Source organism: Biomphalaria glabrata, chromosome 2 (genome assembly GCF_947242115.1).
Source record: "Biomphalaria glabrata chromosome 2, xgBioGlab47.1, whole genome shotgun sequence".
Lineage (NCBI taxonomy): Eukaryota > Metazoa > Mollusca > Gastropoda > Planorbidae > Biomphalaria > Biomphalaria glabrata.
The window spans coordinates 4,451,726-4,475,567 of NC_074712.1; the positions used below are offsets into that span (position 1 = coordinate 4,451,726).

The window sequence follows — 23,842 nt, forward strand, 5'->3', positions numbered from 1 at the left end:
GTTTTATTAAATTTTGTTTTTGTATTTGAAGATTATGGTTCAGTGTTTTATGTATAATTGCTACTTTACTTTTAAGTCTTCTATCCCGAAGGCTTTCTAAATTTAGTGATTTTACTAAAGGTGTTACTCTAGTCAAATGTGAATATTCGTTTGTTATGAATCTCACTGCTCTATTTTGTGTCTGTTCCAGTTGTTTTCTTGAGTTGAGGGGTCCCAAACGGAGGATGTATATTCTATTGTTGGCCTAACCAAGGTTAAATAACATTTTAGTTTTATGTTCTTATTTAATTTATAGAAATTTCTTTTAATAAACCCTAATGCTTTGTTTCATTTTTTGATAGTTTCATCAATATGGGGATTCCATGTGTCACAGATAACATTATAGAATTATTTGAACATTTCACATTTAAAAGAAATATAAACCCTCGACATGAGCCTCAGGATTTACCCCTCAAATCTAGACCCTCGACAGCACTTCAGGATTTACCCAAGACGTGATTATGATGTTGCAAATCTATTGGTTGATTTGAAATTAAACAAAGACATTTTTTTTAAAGAGTTAGCGCCAGAGAATTGGCGAGAGTAGAAAGAACGCCAGTCGATAAAATATTTTCCTAGTAGTCAGTCGGTCTTCTAAGAGCTCTAATTTAAAAGCCTTTGTGATATTTTGTGTTGATTGATCTGTAACTTGTACATAAGCTGTACTTACGTTTTATATTTAAATAAAGTTCTAGAGTTGTGTTTTAACAAAAAATCTTTTATTGTGCATCCTAGATCTTCATTTATTCAACTATTTTAATTCAAATAAAATCCCCGGCATCACAACACATCGTGACATCCAGTGTTGTGACACCATGACAGTTTCATTTATTATAACACCTATGTATTTTGCGTTTAAGTCTGTGTTACTAGTGTACCACGAATAAGATAAGTGGAATTAATTTGTTTTAGCTTTTTTGTTACTCTTATTTACTGACATTTTTCTGGGTGGAAAGACATACTCCAATTTGATTCCCATTTCTGTAATTCATCTAATTCTCTTTGTAAAATTTCTGTATCTTGTGTTGTTTTTAGTTCTATATATTATGCAATCATATGCGAATAATCTGACTTTTGTTCCTGAACTAATGCAATTTAGTAAATCATTTATGTAAATTTAAATAGCTGTGGACCTAAAACTGTTCCTTGAGGTACACCTGAGTTTACTGTTATTGGTGTTGATTTAGAGCCATTTATTATTACAGTTTGTTCTCTCCCTATCAGAAAATCTTTAATCCACTGATGCAATGGACCATTAATGCCAAAATATTTTAATTTTTTAAGCAAACTATGGTGATGAACTTTGTCAAAAGCCTTAAAAAAATCTAGTAAGATAGCATCTATTTGTTCACTATTATCTAAACCTTTTGAAAAATCATCAATTAGTCCTATTAGTTGTGTTTCACATGATCTATATTTCCTAAAGCCATGTTGGTATGGAGTAAGGACAATATGTTTGTCTAAGTGGTTTATGATGTTATTACATATTATGTGTTCTAGGATTTTACATGTGATGTTGGTTAGTGATACTGGTCTGTAGTTTCCTGGGTCTGATTTTTCTCCTTTTTTAAATAGAGGGGTGACATTAGTGACTTTCCAGTTCCTTGGTACGCTGCCCTGGTTAAGAGATGCCTGAAAAAGTATTTTGAACACTGGGGCTAGCTCATTGCTTAGTTCTTTGAGTAATCTAGCTGGAATACCATCAGGTCCAGACGCTTTATTCGGTTTGATGTTGGCTAACAGTTTTTGTATTCCCTTTCTTGTATTTTTTAGCCAGGCCAATTTTAGCACTCAGTCCGCCTCAGTCCGCCTCAGTCCGCCTCTCGGCCTTATTCTCAATCTAGTCATGTCTTAAAAACCGGTTTTTAATGTTTCTGGCCAATTCAATTATGGAATAAAAGACTTATTAATAATAATAATAATAATAATTTTATTTATAAAGCGCTGTTAACAAACAAAATGTAGGCTCAAGGCGCTGTAATAACATTACAAACACAAACACGACAGCTAAAATGACAATTAATCTAAAAAAGTTTTAAACAGATAGGTCTTAATGTTCTTCTTAAAAATGGTGTAGCATGTTTGTCTGTCTGAGATCAATGGGGAGTGAGTTCCAAATCTTTGGTCCGTGAACTGAAAAAGCCCGCAGACCGTAGCTTTTGAGGGAGAAACGTGGCACTACTAAAAGCGTTGAGTCCATTGAGCGCAGGGCTCTCTGGGGGACATATGGAGTAATCAGTTCGCTAAGGTACAAGGGCATCTCGTTGTTATATATACACTGATGACAAAGTGTGGCGACCTTGTAATCGATTCTCGCTTTCACGGGAAGCCAATGGAGCGTGCGCAAGAGCGTAGTAGCAGAATCTTGTCTAGTTTTTTTAAGGACTATTCGAGCGGCGTTGTTATTTCTAATGTAAAGACCACACGTTAAGTTATATCTTATAAATTAAAGAAAGAATAAAATTACATCCTTATTCCCTTATACATAACAAAGATAATTATTATTATTATATTACTATTATGCGGGATAGTCCTTTATTTTGAGACTGCGTGTTGTTTACATTTCGTTTGCTAATGTTATAATATTTTGTTATGTAACGCAGTGATGTAAAACACATTTCTCCAGAGTAATAACAACATAATTACAATGTATTATTATTACAATTTTGCCTTTTTCTAAACACATCTTCTAATGAAGTAGGTATAGATCTGTTTATCTCCCGCAGCGCTTTATAGTTATCTTAAATAAAGGGGTGGGGAATGGGGGGAAAGAGGGATGGGAAAACCGCAACGAAGGAATAAATAAACGTCGAAGTCAAACCCATGAATTGTATTCATCTAGTAACTTCCATCTTCTTTCAAACGTAGACCATATAGAAACTGGACATAGAACGTGCTTACAGTATAACAAAAGAATGGTGTTTGAATCAGGTCGAGATCCTGTTTACGGAACAGGTTTCACCTCAAAGATAGATATTTTCTGCTCCACAGACATTTCTCTTTCTCTCTCTCTCTCGCCCTCTCTCTCCCTCTCCCTCTCTGCCTCTCTCTCTCCCCTCTCTTTCTCCCTCTCCCTCTCTCTGCCTCTCTTCCTCTCTGCCTTTCTCTCTCCCTTTCTCTCTCCCCCTCTCTATCTCCCTCTCCCTATTTCTGCCCCTCTCTCTCCCTCTCTCTCTCCCCTATCTCTCCCCCTCTCTCTCTCTGCCTCTCTCCCTCTCCCTCCCCTATCTCTCCCCTCTATCTCTCTGCCTCTCTCCCTCTCCCTCTCTCGACTCGAACTGTAATCGTGTTAGTCCTCAGCTTGAGCCCTGCCCGCTGCCATCTCCAGCCTGGTCGTGTGGTGTCCGCTTCTGACTGTCGCCATGATGGTCCCGAGTTCAAATCCTGCCTGTTTCCACCCTCATCCCTGTCTAGAGATATGGGTATCGACATTAGAACGGTGCCAAGTTCAAATCCTGCCTGTTTCCATCCTATACTTGGTCGTAAGCTATGCGCATCGGATTATCATCACTAAGGTTCCGAGATCGAAACCTATACACTTCCATTCTCCCCTCTCCCCCTCTCGTACTACAGAAGGTTTGAACTTAAATGTAGAAATTTTAACTTCCGGTGGAAGGTAGGAAACGAATAAAAAAAACAAAACTAAAAAAAAAACAAAAACTAAATGAGCCACCTTCGTGCTACACGAGGTTAACATGCGGCCACAACAGTCTCGCGGTCTCTGTGTCTTTCAGCGGTTCTAAACATTTTCAGCTCGATAGCCACCAATTCGTAAGTCCTTCTCGCGTTCCACCCTTGAATTTTGTGACATTGCTGTACTCATTAATTCTATACAACTACTCGTTTTTTAATTTATGTCGTCTGCTATTATGATAACATGGCGTACCAGTGATGGCCCACGTGACTTAGTTGGAAGTCCGCTGACGTTAAGGGTGTTGTCATTCACGGTTCACCAAGCTTATTCAACAGGCTTGCTTTGATATAACATTTATTCACCATGACGTAACCACGTCTGCTATCGTTGGGAAATACCTGCAAAAATTGTCCTTGTGAAAGGCTGAGACCCAGGGATATCATAACACACCCGTAGAGGTGAACAGACTATTACTAGGAGAAACCAACGACTGAATTAAAATAGCGATACTTTATTTGTTTAAGGAGATTGTTGTCTCAGTAACGATGTTTTCTCTTGACATACAAGGGAGATCAACTCGCACAAGCAATGTTTAAGTATTACAAAGAATTGGACAGCTGTGTATGAAGTTTGAATGTCAAGTATCATGCTAACAGTGGCAGTGTTCCTATGTTTATTAAGCTCCGTATGGCTGGCGTCACTAGTACACACTGAGCATCAGTCGGGGGTCAGCACTGGTAAGTAGGTTACTGCTTATGTTGTAAGATTCTCATTACAGCGAGCTTTTTAAAATCCGTGTTGTAGATGGTTGTTTGTTTGTAAAATGTTTGACATGTTTCGGATGTTTCCTTCAGAGTTGAAGATAATTACTTCCTAGTCCAAACCTCCCGCAGGACGACGGGGGATGGGAGCGGGCAGGGTTTGAACCCTGGGCCATCGATAAATGTGAACGACAGTCCAGTGCGCAAACCGCACGACCAGGCAGCCATGGTGGTTGTTGACTTGTAGCACCAAACTGCTGGTAGACAACTAAACCGCTGTGTGCGTTATACCTTAACTTATAAAGAAATAACTAGAATAACTTCTTTGTGAACGATATTATATATAATATAAAACTTTTTTTTACAATATAAACAAATTCAACTTGAGATGAAACTAAATATATGTAGTAGAATTTAGTAGTAATATAAAATAGTATTTTGAACAAAAGTTAACTCACTACAAAAACACGTCTTTTCACTCTGGCGTTCTGAAGCCGTCTGGTCTACCTAAGACCGCTGACGACAATGCAGTTTATCTTGCATCATTCACACTGCATAGCTAACATCATCCCACCGTCACTATAGAAACACACACAAACGCATGCTCCCATTGCAATCAGTTTTAATTTAAGGCACGTGCATTATAGTGTTACTTGAAGAGACCAACGGGAATGAGAGGTGAGCCCTTTTGGTTGGGCTGTGAATGTGTCTTCAAGTTTTAAAACTAGATTTAAGTTTCTTTCAGAAGTTCTTCATTTTATGACGACACTTACTTGATGTCAAAGTTTCTTTTTCTCTTGCCCCATTAACAGCGGCATCGTTGTCATCTCAATGTGCCAGTTGGCACTAAATGGATTTACAGATGAAGAACACCTGCTCATCCGATTTCTTATTTGGCTCCAACAGTTTTAGAGACCTCAGGACAATTAATGTGATTAGAAAAACAAACTTTCTAGTGAAAGATTATCCATACTTAAGTGTCATTTACTAGATAGTTGATTTAAAAAAAAACATCTATTTCCTATAAAAGATTACAATAATTCTTATCTTATATAATACAGACGTTACTTCAAAAAAGAAGATTAATATGACCTACGCGTCATGCATTCAGTCATGCATATTTGACAGTGACCTAAATTCTGCCAAGTCACAGGTTTTCCTGGCTAGGTCAGGAAACCCATTCCATGCTCTAATAGCACTAGGGAAGAAAGAGCATTTGTACAAATTTGTCCTAGCATATGGGGCAAGGAATGTGCCTTTATCTTTGTATCTTTCTGAGTATTTTATTAAATTTTGTTTTTGTATTTGAAGATTATGGCACAATGTTGTATCGTACATCTTAGAAATTAAAGTGTTATATGTCTTATATTGCAGATAACTTCAGCAAGTATGTACTCAGACAAAACGCTTCCTTGAAACATTTTATTTTGAGCTTAAATGTAGACGAGATCAAACAATCTCAAAGTAATAAGCAGGCTGGAGCTTCGAATCTATCACCGTGTTCTGTTCTAAATAAGGTCGTCGACTGTTCCAGTCTATCTCTCGAGACTATCCATCCTTCTTGGTTCCCTAGCGACGCTCACGTCATCTTGCTAAACAACAACCACTTAACAAGTCTGGTGGATTCTAGTTTTGCCCACGTTTCTAATCTAACAGACTTGGATCTGTCCAGCAATGAAATATCGCACCTGGCGCCAAGAGCATTCCGCGGTCTTACAAACTTAACAACTCTCAATTTAAATGACAACAGATTGTGCCTGAATACCAAACATTTCTCGGAGCAAACGTTCTCAGATTTACCAAATTTAAAAGTGTTGAATATTATCCAGGACACTGACCTCAGAGACTGTAACGTCTCCCACACATATTTAGAACCGCTGAGAAAGCTGCAGCGTTTATCCATTGGCGCCAATGAAGAAGTTTTGTATTTTGGTTCAGAGTTTCGCAGCCTTACAAATCTCGAAGCTTTAGAAGTAACAGGCTCGGCTCAGGTCATCCACGACAAAACATTTGAGAACCTCGGAGCTATACAAGAGCTACACTTGAAGAATATGAACAATCTGTTTAACATAAGTAGCTCTGTATTCGTCCCTCTGCCTCACTTACTCAGTCTGAAAATGGAAAACGTCTTGGTTGACGTGCAGTACGCACTGTCACTTCTAGAACCGTTCGTCGGAAAAAATATGACAGAGATTTATTTTAATATTGTCAGCACAACCCGAGAAAAGGCCACGCCTAATAAAAACGGCCTCCTGACCCGCAAAGACACAAAGTATTTGCTTCAGATCTGCGTGCGTAGTTTTACGCTAATCAACAGTTACATATCGTACATTTCAATGAACGCGTTTGGCTACTCGAGTGTATGGAGCGACTGTTTGTATAATCTGTTTGTTTCAGATAACCCTCTTCAAGGGAGCAGCTCGGCAATGTTTCCTCTGACTAAATATACACATTTAGAAACGATCACTGTAGAAAAGGCTTTGAGGTCGTGTGATAGATTTCATGATTTCCAGTACTCAAAAAAAGAAGCAGCTTTGGATACATTGAGAAAACGCAGAGAAGTCGCAGCTTTGGATACATTGAGAAAACGCAGAGAAGTCGCAGGTTTGGATACATTGAGAAAACGCAGAGAAGTCGCAGGTTTGGATACATTGAGAAAACGCAGAGAAGTCGCAGGTTTGGATACATTGAGAAAACGCAGAGAAGTCGCAGGTTTGGATACATTGAGAAAACTCAGAGAAGTCGCAGGTTTGGAAGACAAATTTGAAATGAATGCGGTAGGGAATGAGACGTTTACGAGCGACGCCGGTGCTCCAAACTTTATAATTATTAAACTACCTGTAAGTTTGAGAAGCCTTCAAATGAGTCGTCTGGTTAGCTCTGTAGCGCTGGACGTCAATCTTCTATTTCTTGGTGCTGCGAATGTTGACTATCTGGACGTCTCTGACAACGGCTTCAAAACATTTGATGGAAACATACAAGGGCTACACTCTTTAAAGACGGCTGTAGTGTCTTTGAACGACATGAGAGAGCTGAAAGAATCGTTTTTCGACGGATTTTTTGGCTTAGAGAAGTTGTTTCTTTCTAAATGTGAATTACAAAGAGATTTTATGGCTTTGCACAGTAGCCGAGTTTTTCAAAACCTTTCAAACCTTCAGAGCCTTGACCTTTCGTACAACTATTTAAATGATTTAAGCCAAGGTACACTTTATTACAACCCAAAATTAGTCTGGCTAAATTTGTCAGATAACCAATTCAATCGTATCCCTTTTGATTTGAAAGACACTCCAAACCTTCTAGAACTTGACGTTAGGAACAACGCGATCTCTACACTTAGTAAAAGTATAACTACTGAGCTTGATCAGTTGGCGTTAAGAAATGGGAAATTGAAGTTTTGGCTAAGTGGTAATATTCTTTCCTGTGGCTGCCAAGATTTAAACTTCCTGCACTGGCTAAGTTCCACCATGGTTACATTAGACCAGGGAGGTAATTTCACATGTATGGACAGAAATGGAGAAAGGAGTTATACAATGCGTTATTCACACGTTGACACCCTGTGGAGAGAATGCTGGGGTCAATACTTTCTCTACTTGGCTATAATCATCTTGTGCTTCTACTTAATTGGAGTATTTTTATTGGTGTTGGTCCAGAGGAATAAAACCTTTTTAGTTTCGTTTTTCTTACAACTTCTTGGAAATTTTAAACTGCTCAAGAGAGGAGACTATCCCATCGATGTTTTTGTGGGCTACTCTGATGAAGACTATCACTTCCCTTGCAGAGTACTGCGACTTTACTTAGAGGACGTTTTAAAGCTGAAAACGTTCCTGAACGACCGTGATCTATTGGCGTCACTGAGCAAAGCAAGTGGTATAGTGGACGCTATAAACTCGAGCTATAGAATCTTGCTTGTGTGCAGTGAGTCATTCTTGAAGGACGATGACTGGTCTCTGTTCACCATGAGGGCAGCGATGTATGCCCAGAGTCAGGCCAATCCCTCCAGGGTTGTGGTCGTAGTGCACGAGAGTTGCCTCCACCTGTTGCCAACTGAACTTCTGAGTGTTGTCAACGAGGAAAACATCTTGGTTGTTTCTGGGTGGAAATTGAACTATGAGATTACAGAAATGTTAAGAACTCGTCTGCAGTGATGGGTTAATATATGTATGGGTTTTGTCTGGGTGGAGACAGCTACACGATTTGGGGAAAATTAAGTGCACGTCTGAAGTGACGACTATTACTTTTTGAAAGCTAAAAATGTTCCTTATTTTTTTTCTTTAATTAGTTTGACTCGATGAGTATTCCAGCTCCTCCATTCATGGTGGCTTTATGGGATGAGCCATCCTTGTAAACTACGGTCCACTGATTGCTAGGATAATGAGTTTGTAGGAAACAGTTCACTATTTCCTTGAGCTCTGTTGTAATGTAGTCAGATTTTTAAATTATATTTTCAATATGGTCTCTTATAGTAGGAAGAGAGCTTTCGTCCCAGGGTGGAGATTCATTATGATGTATCGTGGATTCCAGAGCTATTTTTTCAAGTTGGTGTTTCTTTTTTGAGTTTAGAGATTCCTGTATGATTTTTGGTCCTTTTGAGTCGGTTTTTAGTGCCAGTTTTGAAGATTTTTGTTCTGAGTGGGTGCCTCTCCAAGGTTTCCAATTTAGTGAATCAGGAAAGGATTTTAAATAATTTTTTAAAAATTTCTGATTGATCCGAGATTAAGTGTGGGAGAAATAATGTGAACAAACTTTTTACCTGACAGACAAACAGACAGAGTGAGTTGATATAACCTTAAAAAAAAAGAAGCATTTTAAAATTGTGAAATTTGTGGTCCTATCATGATGCTATTGATAAAGTTGTCTTCAGATCTTTATACAATATGTTCCGTCCAATTGTACTACGTTTTGATCAAGATACATTCCCCAGAGCTAAAGTCAATAACCATTGTAATAGCTGCATGATAGTAAATACATAAATCTTACAAGTCTCAAGGTCCACACGTGGGGTGAAGAACTGGAAAACCTACATGTGGCCGAGACTAAAAAAAAACACAGTACTTTGCTATGTAATAATTGATTACTTTGTGTTTTATCTATAGTACATTATAAATATTTTTTAACCCATATTCACAAGCACCTATCCAGCGTCAAAGCGTGCACCTTTATATATTTTGTCATTTACCACTGTCAGTATCTCCGCAATATTTATGATCTGTTTTATTGACTATGACGTTGTTTTTTGTGTGAATTTGACCTTTATTATGTTTTGAGATTTTGAAAATGGCCAGTGAGTAGTTTGAATATAGAGATCAAGTGGGAAGCGTGGTCTACGGGCTAAGTACGCTTGAACTTGGTTTGGCTTGGCTACCTATGAAGGGGGCTCGAGGTTCGACACCCGACTCGGGCAGAGTTGTGTTTACTTCTCCTAGATACCCTCCCCCCCCCCCAACTGGTCCACAACTGAGATTGGAACAAAGCGCTCTGAGCATGCTATAAGCATGAAAGTAGCGCTATATAAAAGCCATAATTTATTATTATTTATTATTTATTATCAAGTAGCCATGTGACTGTTAACAGGAGCCCGTGATGTTGAGTTATATTTATATATGTAATTCTCTTCGTGGTCCAACCATGCGGGACAATGAGGAAAAAAGTCATGGAAAAATAACTCTTTTATTTCTGCAAGTCGGACTAGAGTTATCCCACGTAACTTTCGCGGTGACAGAGAGCTGGGGTCAAAAAAAAAAAAAAAGGTGGGAGGGGTATGCTACGCCGCGGTCGGCTCGTGTATTCTATTGGTCCAATGTATGATCTCATTTTCTTAACTTTGCCTTGCTCTTCATATTTAGTAGTGAGTGAAATAATTGATATTGTTTGGTGTAACGAAGCATAATGAAGCTAGTTTTATTTATAGTTCTCTGCAACCATCTCCATAGCAACGAACTCTCGCAGCAAGCAGGCTTTCTTGGAAAATAATGGAATTCAATGACCATAAAAAGAGAAACAAAGATTTGGTGGGGTGAAAGGCGTGGCTTTTTTTTTTTTTGCAAATACAGAGAGATTTTAAGGAATCAAAAGTTTTGTAAAGGATGGGCAAAGTCTGTTGTAGAAAAAATCTAGTTGATTTAAGTTGTACTTTGAGTTGTAGAACCAGAACCATTGTTAGATCTAGTTAATCTAGTTGTAGTTATGAGCTTGAACGAAGAGAGTTAACTTGTTGAATTGTATTGTACAGTGTGTACATTTTTATTCAAGTAATTCCTAGTTCCAGAATTAAAGCTTTGTACTTAGTGATGAAGGATCTTCATTGTTTGTATTAATACTTACATTTAACTCAGAGCTTATGTATATATATATATATATATATATATATATATATATATATATTATATATGGCTCCTTTTGTCTCGAAAGGCAATGGATGCGCCCAAATGAGTCACTGGTTTTGGCTTAATCTTGAGACGGGGCAGAATCTGGTGTGGCTAATCAAGCCAATTCTAGAACGGCAGACTTTGCCACAATTCGTACATGTGTATGCCTCTGATTTAGGGCTAGCAGACAGGGCAGCTTTCTTTTTATCCCTCTTGATTAAAGCCGCTTCAATTCTTTTGTTCTCAGCAAGGGTTGTCCCAGCATGCACAGTCTGTCTCCATGCACTCCGGTCTTTGGCTATGTTTTCCCACATACTTTCGCTGATGCCTGAGGCTCTCATGTCTCGCTTGCAGACATCTCTATATGTTAGTCTTGGGCGGCCCTTGGGTCTGACTCCTTCCACAAGCTCAGCATATAAGATATCTTTCGGGATTCTGCCATCTGGCATGCGGGTGACATGTCCGAGCCAGCGTAATCTTCTTTGTGTCAGGAGAGCATACATGCTGTTCATATTGGCCAATCTTAAAACTTCCTGATTGGAGACATGGTCCCTCCAAGAGATGCCCATTATGCGTCTCAGGCAGCGCAAGTGGAAACTATTCAATCTGTGCTCTTGGTACATGTATGTTGACCAGCTCTCACTGCCATAAAGGAGAGTGCTCACAACACAGGCGGTGTAGACTAGGATTTTGGTCGCTGTGGTCAATTTACCATTTTCCCAGACGCGCTTGGAGAGTTTTGCCAATGCTGTGGTAGCTTTTCCTATCCTTTTTGTCAGCTCGATGTCTAAGTCTAGGTTACATTAGATCAGTGGTTCCCAAACTTTTTAGTCTCGTAGACCCCTTGCAATGTTTTCCAGTTTTCGGTAGACCCCTGCATTTTTTGTAAGATTCATCAACCTCAAATATGTTTATTTCTGTAATTTCTAGGCCATATATATTCATTGATGAAATTCAAATTAAAATGAAGCAAAATAAAATAAAGCTTTAAAATAAGATGTTACAATTTTCAAATGTTATAATAGAGAAAAATTCATTCGATTAAAATTCAAATGATTAACTAAGGCACAACTCATTAATGGGAAATGAAATTACATTTACAGACCATAGACCCCCAATTTATTTTTTCATTTCCGTAGACCCCTTGGAAGTCCCCAAAGACCCCCTGGGGGTCTATATAGACCACTTTGGGAATCGCTGCATTAGATCAACTTAAAAAACACATTTTGTTTGTTGACAGTTTCTAATTTCAGATGAATCACTTTCGACACGTTCTTTAAAAACTAATTTGAAACAAACAAAAAAACAAACTTAAATCGTAATGAAAGTTCTCTTCAGTTTCATACACAAATAGATTCAAAGAGGAAGAAAAAAAACACTTACTATAAAAACATATTTACAGAAAACTAAACAAGAAACAAAAAAAAAAAGAAATAAAAGTTTAGATATGAATGAGAGAGAGAATGAGACTGAGAGAAACACATACACACACTAAAAAAAAAAGTAAACAATAAACATTTTTTAAAAAAGTTTTTTAATAAATCAATTCCTCCTTGATGAAGCTGGGGGCGGGGGCTGTTAACGAATATCGAACAAGCACGTTTTGTGACATGCAACGGCAGGAATCGGAGTCACTCATTCATCAGTAAAGTAAAAGTAAACTTTCCCCTTTCAGACCTTGCGATCTATGGAGCAAATGATGCTAAGGTCATCTGTTTCTGAGGCCAACGGTAAACGGGAAGGGTTACATGTGGCCAGCACAACGACCAACCGCCTTTACTTTCCCCAACTAAAGTCAGCTACCCATTAGAGTTGGGTGGACTCAGGGGCGCCCTAAAAATATTGAAATTTAATATCCCAGTCTTCGTCGAGATACGAACCCAGGACCTCAGGATCGGAAGCCAAGCACTTAACCACTCTGCCAACACGCCCCTACTTATTCATGAGTAGTGGTTAAAGTCTTGACAGGAATCTGAAGATTTATCCTTGCTGCTCTGGTCCTAATCGAAGTTCATCTATCAGTCGAGTTCCGTGTCGGACATTGCCCAATATTCGTGTACTTTAGACGCATGTCCTGTCTTGCACGATATGGGATGACACAGGAAAGAGAGTGTGTGTGAGAGAGAGAGAGAGTGGCCCATGTTCAGGCTCGGCTTATTGCTTGTACAGGGACAGAGAGACCTTAAAAACATAGTGCATGATTTCTTTCCAGTGCTCTAAGGGAATAGTCTCAACACAATGCACTTTAAATAAGGGATTTTAGATACGGTGCAATCGGTGGCGTGGCTAGGGTGGGGAAATTTGGCAACCCCCCCCCCCCCGAAAATCCAAATTGAGTGTCCGAAATTTCGACATCATGAAATGAAATAATGAACTTTCTAGATTAATAAGTCTAAATGCCAATTGATACAGTATATACGTACAATAAACAAAAAAGAAACCATAAAGACTTTTAATAAAACAAATACCGTTTTCTATTGACGAGATAATTCACAAGTGACACATCTCAATCCATATCGCGTCGTACTTCCTGTGCTGGAAGGGAACTATTAACATTATCTAGATCAATACTGCCTTGTATTCTTGACTCCACCACGTAAATAGCAAGACTGCATGGCATTGGCGTAATAATGAATATTCAATGTAAAAAAAATAAATAACTTAGGTCATTCATTAGGTGCCCCCCCCTCAAGTGATGGGCCCGGGAAGCTTTTAAATTTGGACCTCCCTCACCCTAGCTACACATCACTGTAAACAAAAGAGGTGGTTGTTTTTAAGCAAAGAACTTCGTGTATCAAATGCTTTTTTATCAACTCTGTCTTATGTATAAAAGTTATTTCTACTGTTTCCCCCTTCTTGGATCAAGTTGAAACTTTGTACAATTATTCATTGACGAAGACAATACCCGAATCCATTAAAGAATTACCATTTAAAAAAAAATCAATTAGTTGGAAATTAATATTTTTGGTTTACAGAAAAAGGGAGAACAACCTTACAGTAATGATAACTTCGAGTTTTCACCGAGGTACAAGGTTGAATAAAACCTGTTATGTTTTCAAAATACATTAATGACTAGATATGTTTCTTGCACTAATGAATGTCATCAAACTAACACGTGATATATGACATTGTTTACATGATTCTTGAGGTTTGTTTCGATGTTTTGTCACTAAGAAAATGAAGTGACCAGGTTGTAAAGTGGTAATAAATTACAAGCACTTTTCCATGTGAGATGTTATGTAATTTCTTTAGTACTCCCTGTTAAAAAAAAGGTAAAGTTCCCCTTTCAGACGTAAAAGTAATCTGTTTCTGTGGCCTGCAATTAAAGAGAGTGTCATGTGGGCAGCACAAAGACCAACCGCCTTTACATTTCCCCAACTAATGTCAGGTACCTATTTGAGCTGGGTGGACTCCGAGGCGCCCGAAGATCCCAAAATTAAAAATCCCTGTCTTCGTCAGCATTCGATCCCCGGTTCGGAAGCCAAGCGCTTTGCCGCTCAGCCAGCGCGCCTCCCAGTACTCCCTATAGTAAAGCATTATTTTCTTTGAAGAATAAACATAGATCACTCATCTGTCCCTTGACATTCATCGTATGGGTGCTGTGGCAGTTCTTGTAAACAAAGTCCTTTCATTTTTTTCCGGTCAGCAGCTGTTCTTTGTAGGATATCAAGAGAAGGACGGGTCCATTCTTTCACATTATACAAAAATACAAAAACAAAATCTAATAGAATATTCAGAAAGACACATTCCTCGTTCCATATGCTAGGACAAATCTGTACAAATACTCCTTCTTCCATAAAGCTATTAGAGCATGGAATGGGTTGTCTGAGCCAGCCAGGAAAACCAGTGACTTGGCAGAATTTAAGTCATTGGTTAACATGCATGGCTAGATTGATATAGGAACACGCGTAGGACGTAATCATCTTCTTTTTTGAAGCAACGTCTGTATTTTAAAGATGAGACATTGTCCATCCAGCTTTTCTTCGGACGACCCTTTCCTGGTTCTCCCTCCACTGGACCTTGAAAGAAAACATTGTAAAGTGTGTCAAGTCTTACAATATGAACAATCTGCCTTACTGGTCACACCGTTAATAGTCAATGTTGACTTGTAACATAAACCACTCATTTGTCTTCTTTTCCTGGTATCTGACACCCTGCATATTTCTGTAGCGTTTACTCTCTCTGTCTCTCTTAATGTCACGGCTTTCTGTGGTTCACAGCCGTCTCAGACTTCTGTGCTACTGTGAACTGCATTTAGCTTAAAGAGTGGTATTGGTCTGCGCAGGCCAATTATCACTTTAAAAATACTCTGCGCAGGCTGGAGGCAAGGCAGTAATTAGCCCACAAATGACTAGTCCCAAACGAGTCGATAAAAGGATACCTCTCAAAGTCGCCTGCTGGAATGTTCGCACCCTACAGGACAGCAACAAAAGCGAATCTGCTGCCGAGGACAAACGTAGACGGCGAAAAGAAAACCTAAATCGATATAGTGGAAATAATATAGTGATAAGGATATAGAGGAAATAATATAGTGATAAGGATATAGTGGAAATAATATAGTGATAAGGATATAGTAGAAATAATATAGTGATAAGGATATAGTGGAAATAATATAGTGATAAGGATATAGTGGAAATAATATAGTGATAAGGATATAGTGGAAATAATATAGTGATAAGGATATAGTGGAAATAATATAGTGATAAGGATATAGTGGAAATAATATAGTGATACGGATATAGTGGAAATAATATAGTGATAAGGATATAGTGGAAATAATATAGTGATACGGATATAGTGAAAATAATATAGTGATAAGGATATAGTGGAAATAATATAGTGATAAGGATATAGTGGAAATAATATAGTGATACGGATATAGTGACAAGGATTTAGTGGAGAGGAAATAGTGACAAGCCTCAGATAAGAATATAATGACAATGATACAGTGACAATGATACAGTGACGATATGGTGAGTATAATATAGTGACAAGGATATAGTGGCAAGGATATAGTGACATGAGAAAACTGAGTCTCTAGATTATTGGCAGCCTGTTTGTCAATTCTACCCAACTAAATGATCTATTGTCATTTACCCGACATTCACTTTGTAAAATCGAATCTGGGCAAAACAAGAGTGCGAAATCGCTTTAAGTAAGCTGACATTGAGAAAAAGGAGATTTCACATAAGTCAAAATCGACTTTCAAGATCGGTATGAATAACAATAGTCTCTAAAATACTCATTTGCTTTATTGGATTACCGAAACTAATCATTCATTTTTAGACTGACTTTGTATTTATTGTCAGTTTTTTTTACACTTTTACCGTTTCTTTATTGGACCAAACTTAAAACACAATAAGGACTCTGAGTTGCATCTGTCATTCTTACACTGAGGTACAATTGACAATAGTCCTTGTCAATATTGCTTACATAAATTTAGTTTCGGCACGATTTTTTTCGGTACCTGAATTTTATAGATCCAATTTAGTCACTAGGAATAGTATGTTTATAACGAGAGAATTGTACATGTGGTCTTTATCTAGATTATTGCGCACTACTTCTAAAGCTTATATAAACTAAACAAATTTACAGCTGAGAGGAGATAATCCATAGTTTAAGTTGACAAAATGATTTCAGTCACTATAGTGAGCCTGCTTATTTGTAAGCTTTCTTTAACTTTCTATCTTTCTATCTATCTATCTATCTATCTATCTATCTATCTATCTATCTATCTGTCTGTCTGTCTGTCTATCTATCTATCTATCTATCTATCTATCTATCTATCTATCTATCTATCTGTCTATCTATCTATCTATCTATCTATCTATCTATCTATCTATCTATCTATCTATCTATCTATCTGTCTGTCTGTCTGTCTGTCTATCTATCTATCTATCTATCTATCTATCTATCTATCTATCTATCTATCTATCTATCTATCTATCTATCTGTCTGTCTGTCTGTCTGTCTGTGTCAGTCATTCGGTCCGTGTGTTTATCTATCTATCTATCTATCTATCTATCTATCTATCTATCTATCTATCTATCTATCTATCTATCTATCTATCTATCTATCTATATGTCTGTCTGTCTGTCATTCGGTCTGTCAATTTGTCTGTCTGTCTGTCGGTCTATCTGTTTATCTATCTATCTATCTATCTATCTATCTATCTATCTATCTATCTATCTATCTATCTATCTATCTATCTATCTATCTATCTATCTATCTATCTAATCTGTCTGTCTATCTGTCTATCTATCTGTCTGTCTGTCATTCGGTCTGTCAATCTGTCTGTCTGTTTATCTATCTATCTATCTATCTATCTATCTATCTATCTATCTATCTATCTATCTATCTATCTATCTTGGAATATTTTGTGTAATGTTATGTTATATTGTGAATTGCAATGATTAAATAGTTGCGTTTGTAAGGTATTCTTTTAATATGTGATAGTCAGAACGCTTCTGTAGAAAAAAAGATTTTGATTCAGGCTAGACTATATTCTAAATATGTTTATTTATTCATTACATTACAACATAACACCTTTTGTATAATGGACTATCACATACGAATTTTTTTCCAAGAATACCATTTATTTGCTGCATAGCCTAGAGGTATGCTCTTCGGGCTGTCGTCTTGCTGGGTTTGAGTTTGAGCCCTAAACGTTAATATACCCTGCGGGAGTTTGCGCTGTGACGTAATACTGTTACTTTTTTGAAAAATCGTCTGAACGATATAAAACAAAAACAAATTTGCAAGGACAAATGTGTACAAATGCTTCTTCTTCCCTAGTGCTATTAGAACAAGAAATGGGTTGCCTGAGCTAGGTAGGAACATTAGTGACTTAGCAGAATTTAAGTCATTGGTTAATATGCTACCAGCTCATATAGAACTAGAAGGAAATGAGAAGGCTGACACATTCGCCAAGAGTGGGAGAACAAACTCACACATGAACTCTGCACTCTATCCAGAAGAAATGAAGAAATTAATTGTTAATAAAATAAATGAGAAATGGACAAGCTCCCATCCAAATCACAATAAAGATGACGCTTACTATAAGCTATCCTGACAAGACCAACATCTAATCTTTCGACTCAGGACCGGACACAACAGAATGCAACAACACATGTACCGGAAGCTCAAAATTGGAACCAGTGAAATCTGCCCATGTGGAAGGTCACCAGAGAATGCCGACCACATCCTCCAAAACTGCTCTCTCTACCAAGAGGCCCGTATAAGACATTGGCCCCAAATCACCCCAATAGAAAGAAAACTATATGGAGAGCTCCCTGATTTGGAAACCACTGCGCATTTCATCTCATGTATTGGTCTAGTCATCTGAACACTCCAACATAACATGAGAACGAAGAAGAAGAAAAAGGTTAATATGCATGACTAAATGCATAAGGCGTAGGACGTAATCATCTTCTTTTTTAAAGTAACGTCTGTATTATATAGGATAAGATAAGATAAGAAATAAGGACATTGACCTTTTATTTGTTATACACACGAGATACATTAATTGTTTACATTTATGAACCAATGTTTTATGACTTTATAAACCAATATTCAATGACTTTATGAACCAATATCCAATGGCTTTATGAACCAATGCTCAATGACTTAAGGAACCAGTGTTCAAGGAAGGATTTCCTGCAAGTGATACTACTATATTTTTTTCTCTAATTCATCCTTTTATTTTTCTTACAGCGGCGGCCCTTGCGGATGTTATTCCCAATCGCATCCACCTCCAAGACATCAAGAGTCACATGATTCCGAGAACTTTCGATGGATCTTCCAACTCTCGAATCATCAACGGAGACATCTCAAAGATGTACTCTCGACCCTACCAAGCCTCTCTTCAAGTGTTCTACTTAAATCAATGGTTCCATATTTGTGGAGCTGTCGTCGTAGCACCGGACGTTGTAAGTTATGTACACATTTATCTTATCTTATCATCTTATCTTATAGATTACAGGCGTTACTTCAAAAGAGAAGATACTTACGTCCTTTTCATGTAATGGGGTCAATCTAATCATGCATGCTAATCAGTGACTTAAACTCTGCTAATTAGTTTTCCTGGCTGATTTAGGCCACCCACTCTATTCTCTATTAGCACTAGGGAAGAAGGAGCACTTGTACAAATTTAGAATGTGGTATGAGCCTCTGCCTTTGTGTCTATCTGAGTATTTCATTAGGTTTTTTTTTTCTATTTATGGTTTAGGATGTTATGAATTTCAAATCAGTTTCTACGTTATAAAGCAGACAGTGATCTATAATTTCTATTTCTTTATATTGCTATAATATTGCAATGGAGTTGTTCCAGTGAGCTTCCATAATCAACATCTTCCATTACAGACCAGCTGTTCTTTGTATGTACAGAAGAAACATTTAAGCAGATTACGGGAATTCCCACTGAAGCATCACCGAAGAAGACACAAAAATATTTTCTGATGACTATAGTTTGAAAAATTATTACGGTCAAACAAGAATTTTTTACTATGTAGTCAATTCGTTTTTTCTTTTTTCGAAATGATATACATAAACTGTCAAATTTCATGGAAAATATTTATAGGCTACTTGTAGACGTTGTCAAAATCTGTGTTCACATATTGTCAACGGATTGTCACATATTGTCCACGCATTGTTCACACATTGTCCACACATTGTCCGTACATTGTTCGCACATTGTCCTAGCATTAATCACATATTTTCCACGCATTGTCCACACATTGTCCACACAATTGTCCACGCATTGTCCGCACAATAGTCCACGCATTGTCCACAGATGAAGAGTTTTCAATCTAATAAGAGGAACTGCAATTTAAGAAAAATGCTAGACATACATAGATGAACATTTAGCTTATTTATGAAAATGGTTGGGCTTTTTTTTTTCACTAAGATCAGTGTGTATACTTGGGATAAAGGGCAACAACCTTCATCTTCTTTCATTAAACGCGGGACCTGGAACAAATCATTTTTGAATAAGGGTCCTTGATTGAAGGGTTGGATGGTTGCATGCCCCAGCTAGCCCCCCCCCCCGCACCTCTTCGGCACACCCGTGTTCACTAACAGTTTCAACGGAGCCGACACAGACAGCCGTTAGGCATGTATTAGACCAATATTCTTCCACCATCTTTTTCTGAACTTTTCCTTGTCGTGCTGTGGGGCTTGTAGAACGTAATCTTGATTGTAAAAATCTAAATACAGCACAAATGATTATGATTAACATAACACGTGAAATTTAAGAGATTTGCAAATGATTTTAACCTATTTTTTTGTGGTATAACACTAGTTACTAGTACATTATTGCTGTATGTTTATATATGTAGCAGTATCGAGTTGCACGGCTTAAAAATATTCTATAAATTCTTTATGTAACTAATCTCTAGTTGTTGTGTGCTGCCCATTGCTTGGTTGTCTTCCCTGTTGAGTGGCTTAGAATTGAGGTCGGGTCTATCAGCCTGACATCCAATGCTTCAGCATACACCCAGTTTATAGAAGTTGATTCTGTCAAGCCTCATGAAGACTATAGAGCCGCTAACACTGATCAAGGAGCTTTCCCGAACGACATTGGACTTATTTTCTTGAAGCAACGCATGACTTTTAACGCAAACGTCCAGGTAGATTATCTTATCTTTTGATTATAATTTACAATTTCTCTTTTAGAAAAACAACAGATCCGTCTATTGCCATTTATTGTTACTAGTAACTCAAAATGTAATTTCTTCTAGAATTTAACTCTTCGTCTAAGAAAGGTAACCCATGAAATGTTGGGAAAGACTTAACTTTTACACAACACAATTAAAGTTTATAAATCCAAAAGCCAATTTAGTTTGATGGGAGTCACATCAACGTTGACATCGTCATTTAGGAGAGAAAGAGTTAAGGACACTTTTGAGCTAACATTTCCAGGGTATTCCAGCTTCTGGACGCTGAACGTAAGCTTCTGGGGCTAGAGGTCAGAACATGGATAAGCTAACGGCAAAAGCCAGAATTACTCTCAGTTGATTTGATGATTTGTATGGGAGATTAAAAATGAGCCAGTTACACGCTACCTACTTGACTGTCACGGAGCTAACGTATTTGACATGATTGTGTAGTCTAACCTACCAGACCTACTCGTTATTGACTAACAGGAGAATCCAGTATTATCCTCACGGTATAATCATTGACATCACGGTATTATCATTGGCATCACGGTATTATCATTGACATCACGGTATTATCATTGGCATCACGGTATTATCATTGACATCACGTTATTATCATTGACATCACGGTATTATCATTGACATCACGGTATTATCATTGACATCACGGTATTATCATTGCCATCACGGTATTATCTTCTGATAAATTTCAATTAAGCAATAAATAAAGTTCCCCGTTCGGATCTTGCGATCTTTACAGCAGATGATGTAAAGGTCATCTGTTTCAACGATGTGTCATGTGACCAGCACAACGACCAACAGATTTTACTTTCCCCCAATGTCAGGTAACCATTAGATCAGAGGCGCTCTAAAGATCCCGAAATAAAAAAATCCCAGTCTTCGATAGAGAAGAGGATCCTAGCAATGGAATTGAGATGCTACAGAAGGATCTTAGGTACCACACTTAAAGACCGCATTGCAAACCAAGAGATTAGAGACAGGGTCACTGCAGGGAATGGACACCATGATGACCTGCTAGGTATCGTAAAATAACGTAAGCTAAAAATCTATGGCCATATTACAAGGTCTTCGGGTCTCGTAAAGACCTTCATTCAGAGAACGGCCAGGAAAAAGAAGAAGAGGCAGACAGAGAAAGTGATGGGAGGACAACATAAAATAATGGACGGGCCTGCCATTGAAAGAGGTTCTGAGGCTAAAGACAGATACTGTCGACAAATCTTGTGTGGTGACCCAACGGTCCAACAGACTAAGGGATAGGTAAATACAAATGATAAGTCTTTAGAGATATCTTCGTGACTCTATACATACCTAGGAAGATAAGTTACCATTTGGAGTTTTGTACTGCTAATGATCTTCCGGAGTATCATGATTATATATTCGCCAAAGTCGTCATGGGTTACCGTGTATAATGTCTTGTATCATAATATTTATAGAGAAATAATGTTAATAATAATAATAATAATAATAATAGTAATAATAAACACAATTCCTATTCAACGTATCTAAAGCAGTTAATTTTTTTTATTGGATTAATTCTATTATTTCTTATCAAGATAATGTATGTTTACCACAGTTTCTTCCCTTTGTTTAACAGCCGATATTAATAGCATCACCATTTCAAAATTTCGACAACGAGATTTGCGTCATTTCCGGTTGGGGCAACACTTACTATCGAGTCGCCAACTCCAGCGGATCTGAGAGAAGCTAAAATGAGGAAATGGACTTATCAACAGTGTCTGGACTTTCACCAAGCACAAGGTTACACCATCAACCCAAACCAAATCTGTGTCAAAGGAGAAAGTAAGTCATGTGATATACACTCTCGAGATCCAGAACTTTCTTTAGACTTCTATGAAACTGATTTGGTTAATAATATCTATACACAATATTTTACAATACCTTCTATTGAAGTCATAATTTCATGGAGCCTAGAACCATGAGCCTTGAGCCTTGAATCTCGACACGGATCTCAAAAACGTCTCAAATGATTTTTCTAGAGTGATGTATACCTCTAAAAAAGAATAACTACCTCGCTGGCCACACAGGGAAAACGCTAGTTTGACCGTTATAATTTTTCAATGTAAAAAAAATAAATAAATTTGGTTACGTTGCTACATCTAGATCTAAATCGAACATTGGTTTTGAAAGGACTATCTCATTTTTAAAACGACTATCGCTTTCAGGAATTTCCAAATGTAAGACATTTTTTGATTTAATAACGATAATAATAAATTAATGTCTTAAGTCTAGATCTAAAGGCTCTATTGGAATATTAAAAAAATGTTGTAGAACTTTACATTCTCTCACTTAACCAGGATTCCATGAAGGTATCAGTTGAAATAGAGGTATAGTAAAAACACGCTCGTCTCCCTTGGAGTTTTGTTCACATGGGCTTCGAGCTTAAAAAAAGTTTCAGAATTATATGCGCAATGATCTGAAAAGTAATAAACATTTGACAGTTCAATTTGTAAATACAAAATTAATCTAAATTGTGAAGTGGATTTGTGAATCACGTGGCTCAATATATCCTGACGTAGCTAGATGCATGTAGGCGGTAAGGGCTTTGGTTTATTATTAGCTAACGCGCTGAGAAAGTGACAGCTGAAAAGACGCTTTCACTTCAAACTATGCAAGTTTTCTGTCGTAAATTTAAGTTGAATCACGGCAATGTTCTGGGTGTTAGATATCCCCCCCCCCAATAAAATTTAATGAATTTGAAAGTATTAGAGGCCTACGTTATTTTACATCATCAATTACATCCGTTTTAGATCAGTTGAGCACATTAACATCACTTGATTTGCGTTGTGTTCGCTGAGTGGTGATAACCGCTTGGCTGTCTGTCGAAGGGGATGGGTTTGAATCCCAGAAACTTTCTCCCATGTACACCCCTCCCCCACATGACCACACAAGAGATTGGATCCGAGAGTTTTAAGATCATTTTACAAGCACGAAATTTAAAAGTAATTTAAATTTTAAAACAAAATTGCTTTTATATAGCGCAATTTTCCTGCTTATAGCATGCTCAGAGCACTATAATTCAATCTCATTAGTGGACCATTTAGAGGGAGGGGTATCTGGTACAAGGTTTTCCGTGCTGCCTTAGGCTCTCAGTAACACAACTCTTCTTGAGTCGGGTGTCGAACCTCGAGCCCTCTTGTTTAGGTAGCCGAGCAAAACTCAAAAGTTCTTAGTTTCTGGGCCACACAGCCCATTAATTTATAAATCAATGTATAACGCCTCATGCCTCAAAGACAAATAATGTGCCCGATGAATAGTTATATATATAAAATATTTATATATAACTTCATTTAAGTAAGGCAGACTTTGCTGTGTCTAAACAAGCCAATTCAGGGGCGGCAAATTGTC

At 37.6% G+C, this 23,842-nt stretch overlaps 2 protein-coding genes across 2 annotated transcripts in view; both read left to right on the top strand.

Annotated features, from left to right (window-relative positions):
- Positions 1 to 23,842, top strand: part of LOC106055235 (chymotrypsin-1-like) — a 60,034-nt gene that overhangs the window by 15,089 nt on the left and 21,103 nt on the right. The window contains exons 2-3 of the mRNA XM_056018809.1: positions 18,513 to 18,727; positions 20,195 to 20,425. Of these exons, the coding sequence (XP_055874784.1) occupies positions 18,513 to 18,727; positions 20,195 to 20,425 (446 nt within the window). The remainder of the gene's footprint in view (positions 1 to 18,512; positions 18,728 to 20,194; positions 20,426 to 23,842) is intronic.
- Positions 3,685 to 10,756, top strand: LOC106063604 (toll-like receptor 4). Its single transcript, XM_013222013.2, has 2 exons — positions 3,685 to 4,410; positions 5,809 to 10,756. Exons 1-2 carry the CDS (start codon positions 4,308 to 4,310, stop codon positions 8,577 to 8,579), a joined length of 2,874 nt encoding a protein of 957 aa, XP_013077467.2. The 5' UTR covers positions 3,685 to 4,307; the 3' UTR covers positions 8,580 to 10,756.